Source organism: Scardinius erythrophthalmus, assembly GCF_964197995.2.
Source record: "Scardinius erythrophthalmus genome assembly, chromosome: 2".
NCBI lineage: Eukaryota > Metazoa > Chordata > Actinopteri > Cypriniformes > Leuciscidae > Scardinius > Scardinius erythrophthalmus.
Genome location: NC_138222.1, coordinates 8,978,811 through 8,993,326, shown reverse-complemented (window position 1 = coordinate 8,993,326; position 14,516 = coordinate 8,978,811). Strand labels below are relative to the sequence as shown.

Sequence of the window (14,516 nt, the reverse complement as noted above, 5' to 3'; positions counted from 1 at the left end):
TGTCATGCCTATCATAATTTTTTACATTTTATATCATAATTTCAAGTTTTTATATAGTTTTGACTTAGTGTGTCAGTTTCAACTTATAATTATGACGTCATAAATTAGAATTTTTGTCATGCCCATCTCATAATTGTTTACATTTTATATCATAATTTCAAGTTTTTATTAAATAGCTTTGACTTAGTGTGTCAGTTTCAACTTTTTATCTCATAATTATGACATCATAAATTAGAATTTTTATGTCATGCCTATCATCATTTTTTACATTTTATCATAATTTCACGTTTTTATAGTTTTGAATTAGTGTGTCAGTTTCAACTTATCATAATTATGACGTCATAAATTAGAATTTTTGTCATGCCTATCTCATAATTGTTTACATTTTATATCATAATTTCAAGTTTTTATTATATAGCTTTGACTTAGTGTCAGTTTCAACTTTTTATCTCATAATTATGACATCATAAATTTAGACTTTTTATGTCATGCCGATCTCACAATTCTTTACATTTTATATCATAATTTCAAGTTTTTATTATATAGCTTTGACTTAGTGTCAGTTTCAACTTTTTATCTCAGAATTATGCCGTCACAATTTAGACTTTTTATGTCATGCCCATCTCATAATTCTTTACATTTTATATCATAATTTCAAGTTTTAATATATAGCTGTGTGACTCATAATTCTCATAATGATGAATCATTTTGAGTTATGTCATGTTTTATGATTTACATGAAGCATGAAGACATGAATTTACATTAAGACAAAGCATGATTTATTTCTTGTGTGGTAGAATGGGTTTCCATATTTTACTGTATATAAATATATTGTGTAATATAAATCCCTTGCTTGTGTTCATGTATATTTTTTTAATTTAAATATACACACAACAAAAAGTTTCTACTGTTTTATTAAAGCCTGTTTCAACCATTTCATCATCCTTTTTGACACATAGATTTTGTCTAACCACAATGCATCACTAGTGCTTCTGCTGATTCAAGCCACTCTCTCAAATCACTTTAATCTCTTCTTGACATCGAAATGAAAGAGGGAGTTTTAATACAACCTAAAGATCTATTCAATTGAATAAAAGTCTACTGCAGTGTATCATTAATCTGCTCAGTGAGCATTTCACTCAAGTCTTTCAGTTCAACATTTAATAAACTATATCCACCCAAATATGAACATGCCTGAAGGAACGCAACTTTGACAAGAAGGCAAGGTAGAATCACAGAGCATAAATTTGTCACCAGCAATTGTTTTAATAAGTTTAAATCTTTGAAATGTACAGTTCAATGACATTTACAACAATTATTTCCATTTATATTTGCACGGTTCCTACTGTAGATATATTGGATTGCCATGTGGTACAAATATGATAAATAAGAACTTATTTACCTGCCATAAAATGGCCACAGAACAGTGATTTTAACAGTATCGAACATGCGAGGAGGTGCATGTTCGGAGGACACTGGAGAGGATGGAAAGGAGGACAGGCAGCTCCACATGCAAAAAAAAAAAGACACTTTCTCGAAAGAAACATTCACAAAGAGTGTGTCGTCTGAGACATCATTATTCAGCATAACTGTGGCGGTCTCAGCTACACACATAACCCGTCCCAGCCCTTACATGTCTCAGTAATCTGCCATGATGAAGCCTAGTATGTGTGTGTGTGTGTGTGTGTACTGGCAGTCATGCTAGTCATATCCTGATCAGGAATGTGTTTTACATGATTCATACGTCGCTTTTTTGAACGAGGTGTACGCCAGCCTGAAATAATCAAAATCAACTTTAGTCCTTGGTACCAAGATGTATCGCTTCTTCATACATCCATATGACAATAAGCAATGATTTCTCGACTAATGATATGGAATTAGCTCTTCCCAGTAAAGATATGGATCGTGGATGGCACAATAGGACCAGGAGGCAAAATATGAAAAGGTCCACGCTGGTCCAGAGGTGCCCTATACAGTACAAACACATCTCTTGATCTCTACTCTTCTATGTAAATTAGTAAGCAGGAGGAGGAGGCGGGGCATATCATATGGGCGTGGCTTGGATAGCTGAACACAGATACATCAACAAACTGGACGATTTAAAAAAAAAAACATGCACAAGTCGGTTGGTTTGTGTGATTTTACATGTCATGAAAGCACAACTGCTCTATTTCCACTGCCAACATACATGTTGTTCTACTTTTATTTCCGCTTAAAGGGATAGTTCACCCAAACGTGACAATTCTGTCATTAATTACTCGCCCTCATGTCGTTCCAAACCCGTAAGACTTTCGTTCATCTTCAGAACACAAATGAAGATCTTGTCGATGAAGTCTGAGAGATTTCTGTTCCTCCATTCACCCAAAGACGCTTAAATAAATCCACGATCGTTTGAATGATTTCACTTAGGTTTTTATTCAGATATAAACACTGATCATGAACAAACATAGGGCATCAAATATAGTAAACGGAAGCTCAAGCATGTTCGCTTGACGTGCGAGAACCAATGAGGTTTGTGTGGTTGAGAAAGTGATCATGTTTCTTCAGAAGATTTGAATTGAACCGCTCAATTCATATGGATTTGATCTGAATATGCTTTCAATGGAGGGACAGAAAGCTCTCAGATTTCATCAAAAACATCTTAATTTGTGTTTTGAAGATGAACGAAAGTCTTAATGGTTTTGATCGACATGAGGGTGAGTCATTTTCATTTTTGGTTGGACTAAACCTTTAATGGTTTTACAGATGAATTTCATTTTTTTCTTTTTTTATCACAGCTATGGTCTTTTAAAAATATTTTGCAGTTCGGGTATGAATCTATTGCAGAAGGCTGTCTATAAAGTATGGCCGCCTTTGGGTAACGCGTCTCTGCATGCTTGGAGCAAACAGAGGGCTTTCAGAGTCTGTAGCAGGGAATGCAGAGGGACAACATCTTGGCACATGACAACGAGAGATATGTGTGTGTGAGGGGAAGCAGGCAGGGAGGAGATGGTGCGGAAGAGTCTTTTAGCTCTGTGCTGTTAACCTTTGCTCTGTGAGAGAGGCCTGGTGGGCCACCGTCTTGTTCTCGTGTGAGCGGAGATTGGAGACCACGTCGATGAAGGCCAAGCTCTGCACTTCTTTGTGAAGCGGCTCTAAGGCACGAGGAGAAAACACACAATTCAACCATTCAAATAAACTGATTCACGTGACTTTAGTTCGGCACATGAAACAACATACACAACACGTTTTACTTGCATTTTTACTTTACTAAAATGATGAAGACAAATGTCTATGGAATAACAAATGTTAACATTGATAATTGAATATTAATTTAATAATTAGGTTAACGCTACATTTGTGACCCTGGATCACAAGAACAATCACAAGTCGCAAGGGTATATTTCACAATAGCTAACAATACATTGTATGGGTCAAAATTATCGATTTTTCTTTTATGCCAAAAATCATCAGGATACTAAGTAAAGATCATGCTTATTTTTTATTTTTAAAGGGGTCCTTGTGATTTTTTAAATAATTTTCTTCAGTGTGTAATGTTGCTGTTTAAGCATGAAAAAGGTCTGCAAAGTTACAAATCACAAAGTCCCTCCAATGGGAGTTATTCTCTATATCAGTAAACACTGTTTCTGAACTCCCTGAATCGTCTCCATTGTAGGAACAAACACGTCACAATATTGTTCATTTAAATAATTCCCGCCCGAGGCATTCACAAAAAAATGGGTGCTGGATGAGTTGCGTTTGTAGTGTGTTGAAACTTGATTTTATGGTAAGGGGAGTGACATTTCCAAAACATGTGTGAAGATGCTGACCAATCACAACACACTGGTCCAGCCGACCAATCAGAGCACATTGCACTTTTCAGAAGGAGGGGCTTCACAGAGACCAGAACTAAAAGCGTTACTGACAGAATTGGAAAGTGCTGCAACAATTTAAAATGTGTGAAAAATAATGTTTTTTGAAAATTCAAGCTTGAAAAACTATTCAAGTAGAGCCCAAAAAACAAAATCAAGACTGATAAACGGCATAATAGGACCGCTTTAAGTAGAGAAGCACCGATTGCAAATTTCTTGGTCGATTACGAAGATTCCGATTTTCTTCCAAAGAACTATAACTGGCAGCATATACAAACAAAAATCGACTTTACTTCAATGCAAAATTGTATTTTCATAAAAAACAAGTAAAAAGACAGTAATAAAATAAAATTAAACAAATAAACAAATTTCAAACAACAGCACAATTAAATGCAATAGAATAAAAAGAGATATGAAATAAACACGGCTTTAAGTTTTTCAGGTGGGTATACAGTATATTCAGGGAAGAAATACTACAGAAATTAAATTAAATTTTAAATTAAATACAGATTAATGCTTACAATTAGTTACAAAATTTATTCAGTCAAGAGCAGAGAGTGATTTTTTTTCTTTTGTTCTTTGATTAACATTGACAGACATAAGCAGGTTTATTAGGCCGCTGTCACTTTAAGGGTTTAAGCACGGATCCAATATACTGTTACACAAATTGCATTATCTTTCTCAACTAATTAGGTTCCAAAACTGACTGTGTTTAACTGAATTAGTATTTCAAATTAGAATTAGTAAATTTATGCGCAATACAAGCGATATTTAACCGGAGCGAATGAGACGAGTGAGTGAGAGGAGGCGGGTGTGTGTCACTTCGCCGTCGGAGAGAAGAGAACGAGAACGCACAGCTGACGTTATTGCCTGTGTCACTGGCAACAAAATGGATCATTCAGAAAACCGGCCAATTCCGGTCCCTGGCCGGTCGATCAGTACAACTCTGTGACTATGGCGTTTTTGTAACTATGTAATTTAGCATTTAAGTACTGAGTAATAATAATTCACTGCATAAACTTACTATAGTGTTAGTATTAGGGTTTGGTTTAGGGTTAGTTAGCTAAACGTATGCATAATATAGTTATTTATTAAATAAATGTATTAAGTAAGCTTATTTCTAATTGCTACGGCAACATTTGTTTTTCCCAAAACTAAACTAACTTAGAAACTAATTCTGAAATTTTTCCCATCTAATATTTATAATTTATTTGATTTCAAATAGTTTTTGTTAACAATAATAATGCTGTTTAAGTGTAGTTTCAGGCTTCTTTTGGTTCAATCCTTCCTACACTTGTGAACGTGTTGAGTCACTTGTTTCTGTGATCTCTTGACTCACCAGATCCCATGATGGAGCAGATGATAATCATGGAGTTGTATTTGATCTCTGGTGCACTGTGCTCCTCTGTCAGTAGTTTGTGTAGAACCTGCACCAGATTGGAGTCGACAAAGTCCTTCTCTGCACAGTCTGAAATCAAAGCCGTGAAGTGACTCAGTTAAAAGTTCTAAACAGCACAAAACATTTGGACATACCTGAATGAATGTCCTTATCTCACTAAAGGCTTCAAGGGGCTATATGTAGTATTCAGAAACCCTTGTTATTAGCGACACCGGTGGCCGTTAAGTGAACTGCAGCCAGAAACGTATTGCTCGTGCTCGCACTCGTGCTCACGTAACGTACAATTCTTTTTCGCTTAGAAGTCAAATGTTGGAAATACCTTTGCAGCGATATACTGTTGGGCCCTGTTTACACCTGGTATTAAGATGCGTTTTGGTTGATCGGATCACAAGTGGACGATGCCAAATTCAGGTGTAAACAAGGTCTAAAGCGTTTTGAGCTTGTCCACTTTCGACCACTTCCAGATGTAGTGGAAAAAAATTCGATCAGATTGCTTTCGTAGTGTGATCCAATCGACCAAAACGCATCTTAATACCAGGTGTAAACAGGGTCTTAGCAAACATCCCAACGGCGTCCACGCTGCTGAGAGCAACGTTTAGATGAGTATGTAAATATGTGCTGCTCGATCTCCTCTCAATAACAAAATTAACAAAGAAAAAAAATGTCAGCTGTGAGAAAGCATCTGATCATAGTGATGTGGATATGTTTGCCCCAGCCAATTAAAATTACACTGTTATTATAGTTAGATTATAAAGTATATTTGAGACTATATAGACTACAGATCTGGCTATGTAAGACTATATTTTGAATTAATCCCTTTTCTTTGCATGACACATCGACATTACAGTACAGAATAGCTCTTTCGGAATAATCCTGAACATTGTGTAAGCATTCGCTTCATGTGTCATTGAACAGAAGAAAGGTTCTCCGGGGCGCACATAAATGTCACTCCTTTTGATTTTCCCGGCAAAAACGTCCCGAGGCTTTCACATGAGAATCAGACTACAGGCTTTCATAGACAACCTAGGAAATCGGGGAAGGTTCGTTACAAGTTGTTCACATATTGACAATGAAAATTCTTACATATAGCCCTTGAAATGCATGAAATTAGTTTTGGAAGGTCAATATAAATAAAATGTCTTTACACAATTTTAATTAAAAAGCATTTTCTAAATATTATAAAAAGTATGTTAGTTTGTAAGTTTAGCTATTTCAGAATTTTAATTAGACTATCAACCTCACCAAATTGCTACAAAAACTCTGAATGTGATCAAATAAGGTGAATTTATGTAAATTTGGACTCTTTTGCTACTTTTGTCAAGACAAAAGTAACCCAGTGTTGTTACTGTTTACTAGAACTAAAACTATTAAATCATTTTTGTTAATTGAAATAAGCCGAAAGAAAATATTAATATTAATATTAGATGAAAAACTTAAATTTAAAAAACACATTTAGACACCAACTGAAAAATTTGAAGTACTAAAATGAATAAAACGTAAACAACAAATTCGAGGTAAATAGAAATACCAATCAATAAAAATTAAAAGTGGATAACAAAAAGACTAAACTTAAACTAAAATATAAAACTGACACTATAAAAATAAATTGATAAATACTACAATAGCATATAGACAATGCTAAAATAACACTGCAGTGTAGTTGAATTCACCCTGCGGAGGACATTCAGATGTGTCAGCGTCTCTTTACAGATTTATATAACATACAGTAATCCTTGATTTTTACCCAGATCTAGTGCTGCTATGAGACCCAAGGCCACCAGCGCTTCATTCTGCATGATCATGTGTTCACTCGTCGCCATGGTTATCAAGTGCTTAACACCTTCACCTTGAATGACTGTTCGGACCACATCCTATTCAGAAAGAAAAAAAGCAGTCAGAACCTTCCAGAGGACATGAATCGTGATGGGAAAATTGGCTGCAATAACACATTTCCTTTGATGCACGAAGTTGTGAGTCCAATGAAATTTCCGAACCATTTCTCACATAACACCATGACTCAATGACCCAGATAATACATGTTTCGCCCTCACTAGAAGTGAAAATGCTGCATGAAACAACAAAATCAGAACCAATCAAGAACATATTTGATGTTTAATACACAGACATAATAGATGTTTAGTCTAAACTACAGTGCATTCCTTGTCGCAGTCATATCCGGTTAAAAACAAAAGATTTCCATGGTAGAGATGGGATTTACTGCTCGCTGCTCTAAGCCGGGTTCACACTGAACCAATTTGGCCACGATTCGGCCTTCTGAAACAAATATTGTGAATCCGAAGAGATTCCTCTGATCATAGGCCAAAATTTGAAGTCTTTAATTGCTAGTTTGACATGATCGCTGACAGCCGATTAATGACCATTGCGATCAAATATTACTTTCGATGAAATTCTGTCAGAGTCATAAGTTTTGAGGCGCAGTCCTGTAGTGTGACTTCTCCTACGACAACCGTCGAATCAAAAACCAATAGGACCTGAAGTGAAACAACAACTCTTTTGAGACTCCCCTGCTTTGCAGCAAAGTTAATGATATGCTAAACCCCCCCCCCGCACGTGATTGGTTACCAAATATTTGTTACATAGAGAACAATGGCGATTTCAAACCGCGTTTTTGAGAGTGTCTTTGATTTACTGCAGTTTTAAGGAGAAAATACTCAGCAATGGTGTTGACTAATGAATTTGCACATGGTTTGTCTTAGCATATTAAAAACACCACATATAAACAACATTAACAAACTTGATTGCCACTCATCTAGAGATTATTATAGTTTGCTATCCCCCATTTCTATCTCGCATGTAAATGCAGTCTCACAGTCACTGAACATGGTGACACGGAGTGATGATGTACATCTCTGGACGAGTCCTCTTGTTTTTCATCCGTTTTTAACGAGTCTTGACTGCTGTCATGTTCGTACAGTCTGACTGTGACTATTATAAATCGTACGGTGTGCACCTGGCTTTAGTCGTGTCAAGCCTGCTCAGGGTACGGTGTGTGATGATGCACGTCTAGTAGGGCTGTCAATCTTCCTCTATAATACTATTCGAATTCCATTCCTTATTTTATTTAATATTCGAATAATATTCGAATATTAAATGCTCAAATTCATCCTATTATTAATATTTACGACATTACACAGTCTTATGGATCGCCAATGCGTGATGTTGATCGGTCTCATATCTTCACAGATAAACCGTCAGTTTGTCTGTTATAGCCTTTTGGCGGACAGCTGGTAGCAGTTGAGCCCCGTGATGAGGAGAGAGGGAGAGGCAGAACATAAGTAATTCTTGCCTGTTTTAGCGGCGGTTCCTCGGACAGATCGCCTAGCTTGTCAGGTTGTAAGTTGTCATAAAAAAAATAACGTATATTTTCCTCTCCGTTTTGGCCTTCCGTCAGCAATGAGACGGCGTTTTTATTAATGAAAACGCACTCCAAAGTGTATATATTTGAAGACGCCGTTTTCACGTTGTAGTGTGGACTGAGAATCAAATTGTTGATCTCCGTTACCGTGGAGACATTCCTCTCCGCGACTTTTGACAGTTGTGATGATACAGCGTGGATAACGTGCACAATTGTGTTATGATTCAAAAACTTTATTGTTTATCAGACGAAACAAAAGCATTTAATTTTCACATGTGTGTGCCAAGGCGGCGAGAAAGGCAAGATTGCATTTTCTTTTAAAAGTATACATAAAAAAGCAATATTCGAATAGGAACTTCAGCATTCGAATAGTATTGATTTTTTTAATATTCGAATTATATTCGAATTTCGGAATTCGTTCCAACAGCCCTAACGTCTAGGCATAATGCTGCAACATCAGTAAAGCATCACCAGCTGTTTCCATCCAAAGTTGCGAATGTAATGCTTATGCTCAAATATTTGGAATATTGCATAAAACATTGGCGAATAAAGCACCATTTCCATCCCATGTGTTCAAAATCGTCACTTCATGGGAAACTGGTGCAAAATATCTAATTAAAAATGGGGGTTGCTGCAATCGGGGAAGCCACTGCGGCTGTTTTTCGTACATCATAAATGACTTGTGCCTCAAAGTGTGCAGATGAAATGCAATACATGCTGTTCTTTTGCGTTCGGACGCCTGGTGTTTGGGAACGCAATCATGTGAGACTCTACTGGGAGGGAATTAAACCAAATCTTTTTGATAACAGACTAAGGCATTTCAGAACGACCTAACTATCATTTGAGAGGCAGTGCAATGCGATTGGTCCGCTTGTTAGTCCAGTTATCCAATCACACCCACTGTTGAGTCACGTGAGTTTTTTTTGTTTTGCATCGAGGGATTTGTTTGGTAAATGCGTTTCAATCGTAGTTTAAAAATTATGTTAAAAAATGATCCGCCTCAATTGAGAGCATACGTTTTTGATGCACAATTTTAGAATTGATTTGCATCCTGGTGTTTCCATCCAGCATTTTTTATGCAATATCTCATAATGTGCATAAAAACAGGTGGATGGAAACATAGCTACTGGAATGAGAGAGAGAATGAAGTGCATGAGTGTGAGACCTTTGACTTGCTGTGTCGGATGAGAGCGGACAGCAGGCGGTTGGACTCTCCCATCACTCCGGCGTGGTCTTTCGCTTCACACCACTCCACCAGACGCTTCACCAGCTTTGGGTTTGTCCCCAGTTGCTCTGCTGCATCAGCTGCAACACACACAGCACTGAACATAATCTACCCAACACAAACCACAGTGGAGCACATGTTGCAACACACACCACACACAGACAGACAGACAGACAGACAGACAGACAGACAGACAGACAGACAGACAGACAGACAGACAGACAGACAGACAGACAGACAGACAGACAGACAGACAGACAGACAGACAGACAGACAGACAGACAGACAGACAGACAGACAGACAGACAGACAGACAGACAGACAGACAGACAGACAGACAGACAGACACACACACACACACACACACACACACACACACACACACACACACACACACACACACACACACACACACACACACACACACACACACACACACACACACACACACACACACACACACACACACTCACACACACACACACACACACACACACACACACACACACAAAGTCGCTGTTTGGATTTAAATAGGCAAATGCTTAAGTCTATCAAGTCTATGATTGGATCATTATTACAGTGATTATAATGTTTCTAGCATGTTACTGTACATGTTTGGCAACAGTTCTTCTAACCCTAATTGATGGAGTGTGTAGCTTTTCATTTCTTAAACATTTTACAGGATGAAACTGATGCACCTCAGCAGTGCAACCAAAAATGTATGCATCTCTTGATTGAAATAAATGTGATGTTATTTCCATCAAGAGATGCATACATTTTTGGTCTAGATCTTGTATTGACAATGCAAGAGTCCAGCACTCTGTAAAGTCTCCTCCAGCACATCCCAAAGACTTTCAATGAATTTAAGGTCAGGACTCTGAAAATTTGAAAATGAAAACTGAAAATTATTCTTCATGCTCCTCCCAACCATTCTTTCATAATTTGAGCCTGATGAATCTTGACATTGTCATCCTGGAGTATGGCCATGATGTGTCAATGGAAACACAGCATTCGACAACCATCTTCACAAACTCGTAATGGGAAGTGCTTATAAACTGGGTGTTGTTAACCTAAGAGAAGATTTAAGGACTGTGGTTTTCCAGGAAAAAAATTAAAGGAAGAGCTACTTTGTGGCTTTAATACTTTATGAAGCTACATTTGAACATCTAAGATATACTGATGTAGATCTTTTATGGCACAATCCTCTTAAAGGCATATTCTGGTGTTAAATATAATATAATAAATCATGTCTGTGAAAACTCATTCCCCTCAGTTTGTCAAAAAGCAAAAAGAGCAGGAAACGCATATACAGTATAACAGAAGCCGAACAGAATCATATTTTTGTTAAAGCTCTTACATGAAGGGGTTATGAATTAACTGTAAAGTGACTATTTCTTAGCTGGATCAGTTTTGCTATTGTTAATTAAAACTCAAAGACTATTAAAAAATGCTTTTTAGTAATTTAAATAAAGCTGAAATACAATAAAAATATTAGGTGAAAAGTTAACAGAAATAAAATAAGTGTAAGGGGAAGTAAAACATTTTTTAAAACAAACTGAATAGAAATATTAAAAAACACAAAAAGAATGACAAAAGCACACAAAATGATTTTACCTTAAAATAATGCAAATAAAAACGAATTCAAAATATTCATATTTTTAATCTTGATTAAGGCTAATATGTACTCATATTTTTTGTACAAAATAATGCATTATGAATGAATGTATTTACTAATGAAAAATGATATAAATTAGCCTATATTAATAAATGCTAAAAAATACAGTTCACTGTTAGTTCATTATACTTGCATTAACCAACAACTGTTAACAAATCGAACCTTATTGTAAAATGTTACCCATTATTATACTTTCTAAACATTGTGGTTGTTCGATATTTTAAATTTCTTCTCTTGTCTTCAAGGTGTTTGTGGTTTTCACTTGATTTTTCAAACTGAGAGACAAGCCTGTGGTAATTGACAGCAAGTCACAGACGCTGTCGATACAGCTTAAGCAGTATTTAAGTTTATTTACCCAGGAATATTCATTTTAAACCCAAGCTGTCACTGAGAGCTAACACGGCTGGACTGCTGCCATTGAATGGCAATGCAAATTCATCCGTGGCGGATCCCATGTCTGCAGATCCATAGTTTTTAAATGACAGAGTGCCATCGATCCTCTGCTCACTTAATATCAGAGACTAACTGCTGTGCGGCGGCAGCTGGGACGAGCCTGAGCCTGAGATCAAATGACACATGCTGTCTTTAACTGAGCTAAACACCTGTAAAGCATACAGTGATCTGGAAGATTATCAATTTTAATTAAAGCTGCAAGCAGCATTTATCGGGGTTCAAGCTGTTTAAGGCCTTTAAGCACATGCGTAAAAAGATATTATGTTTTATTTAGCAAGCATGTAAACACTTAGAAAACCAAACGTAATTTATAAAAGATCATATTAGAGATTCAGTCAAGAATCATTTCGTACAGACGTACATAATGTATGTTGGATTGATGTTTATAAGGAAGTTCATCCTGATAACGCATTGTCAGCATTTGAAAGACAAACATGCACCAATGAAAACATGTACAGTGAATGTTAGGGCACCATGGATTGGTAATGAGTTGAAAAACATTATGTTTGAGAGAGATGTGGCAAAGGGTACAGCAAACAGAACTGGGAACAAGAAGGATTGGGACGTATATTGCAAATTAAGAACTAAAATTAATAGGAAAAAGAAAAGAATGTTTTACAAAATAAGTGAATGTAAATATAATTGTAAAAAAAATGAAATAATGGATAGGAAATCAAGTCAAATTCCTTCTTTTATTGATACAGGTGACTCATTTTTAACTATTTTTAAACCATATGAAATTGGAAATTATTTTAATGATATTTTCATAAATAAAGTTGATAAATTAAGAGAGGAAATGTTGTTTGGCAGAACCAGTTTGCCACATCTTTAATATCAGTATTGATTAGCTTGGACAGATGCAAAGGTTATTCATCTACAGAAAAATGCAGCACTGGGCTTTAAAGGTTATAATAGTCGACCAATAAGTTTGCTACCAGTTCTTAGAAAAGTATTGAAAATGATAGTTTGTGAGCAAATTCAATTATTCTTTAAGGAGAATAATTTGCTCTCTAATTTTCAGCATGCATATTGAGATAGCACAGATTAATGACAATAACTTATTAGGAACAGTATTGTTAGATTTTAGCTTTTTTTGATGTACTGGATTATAAATTATTGCTGGATAAACTGAAATGTTACAAATGTACTTATACTGTACATTGGTTTAAAAGTTAACTGTCTAATGGGACAATGTGTATTTTATAATGGAAGTTATTCAGATGTGAAAGAGTTGCAATGTGGTGTGCCTCAAGGAAGCTGTTTAAGACCAATGATCTTCCTCTTGTTTTAAAGTGTGCATGGACAGTCATGTATGCAGATGATAAAAAAAACATATTTACCTGTAACATCAATTAAGCAGTTGTCTACTGCTTTGGATGAGGAAATACAATTGGTAGAAGAAAAAAAAATACAAAAAGTAGGTACGGAATAATAAGCATAGGATAATATAGAGCATTTTTCACCTTTATGACAGTTAAAGCGCCACCAATGGCCCGACGTCCATAAAAGTTTCCAAGCTTCTTTAGGATCACGTGACGCATGTGCACGCCCGATTTTGTGAGGTTGTATGCAAATGAGGCAGGAAGAGGGCAGCTTTCAGCCATTTCATGGGATTTGCCATAGAAATACATAATTTTGACACCTTTTTAACCAAGTGGCCAGTCACCGTGTCCTTTTTGACGCGACCACAGAATGAGCTCTTACATAGGTGTGCTGAGTTTGGTGAAAATATCTCGTTCCGTTCACGAGCTATAGCCAATTTAGCCAACTTTGAACATTTTGGCGGCCCTTAGGGACCGTGAACCGAAATTTCCACATTTTTTTTGATAACTATTGACAATCAGACTCCAGAGAATCTTGCTGCACTGGTTTGGTTCCGGTCTGGCCAAAAACCTAGGACTAGTTTGCAAAAGTAGGTTATTGGAAAAACCCAAAATACCCGAAAATGTTCCCAGGGTGACGAGCAAATGCATGTATGCGTCCGCCTTGAGCCAAGGATTTCAACGATATAAGACACTTGAGCCTATGCCTAACGGTTAGGAGTTAGGAGTTATAACTTTAAGTTATGAGCCATTTCGTACTTTTGACCGCTGTAGTAGCGCCCCCGTCAGGCCGTTCGGGGCGCGTCTTTGGTGAAGTTGTAGGAGGTGTGAGTACTACCAGCCCTCAAAGTTTCAAGTCTCTATGACTTACGGTTCGGTCTGCCCGATCAGTTTTAGATGGAGAATGCTGCATCATGGGAAAATTAACAATAACAATAGGGTTTCAGCGCTACGCGCTTGAAACCCTAATAAAAACCCATGGAATAAAGAATTGTGTTTTGTGGCTTTTAGCTCATATCTGTTAGCTTGAGGCCATCTAAATGCTAACTTTTTAACAGACATTTGAAGTTACAATTACATCGTTATTTTAGAATTATTTCTATGCTACATATAACATTTATATGCCACACTATTGTATTTATTTTGAGCTTTTATTTTATTTTATATTTTGTTTGCATCTTGATTTTAGTTTTTATTTTAGTCTTTTTTTATTAT

General features: G+C 36.4%; 1 protein-coding gene across 12 annotated transcripts in view; it reads right to left on the bottom strand.

Annotated features, from left to right (window-relative positions):
• Positions 1-897: 897 nt before the first annotated feature.
• The window catches only part of rap1gds1 (RAP1, GTP-GDP dissociation stimulator 1), a 52,691-nt gene continuing 39,072 nt past the window's right edge, over positions 898-14,516 (bottom strand). For 5 of the 12 annotated variants that reach the window (XM_081353998.1, XM_081353993.1, XM_081353988.1 and 2 more), the window contains 5 exons: positions 13,320-13,349; positions 9,792-9,931; positions 6,995-7,121; positions 5,191-5,319; positions 898-3,134 (listed from right to left, as the gene is read on the bottom strand). In XM_081353998.1, the coding sequence (XP_081210124.1) occupies positions 3,007-3,134; positions 5,191-5,319; positions 6,995-7,121; positions 9,792-9,931; positions 13,320-13,349 (554 nt within the window). In that variant the 3' untranslated portion in view covers positions 898-3,006. The remainder of the gene's footprint in view (positions 3,135-5,190; positions 5,320-6,994; positions 7,122-9,791; positions 9,932-13,319; positions 13,350-14,516) is intronic. The other 7 variants (XM_081353990.1, XM_081353995.1, XM_081353996.1 and 4 more) reach the window with 2 other exon arrangements.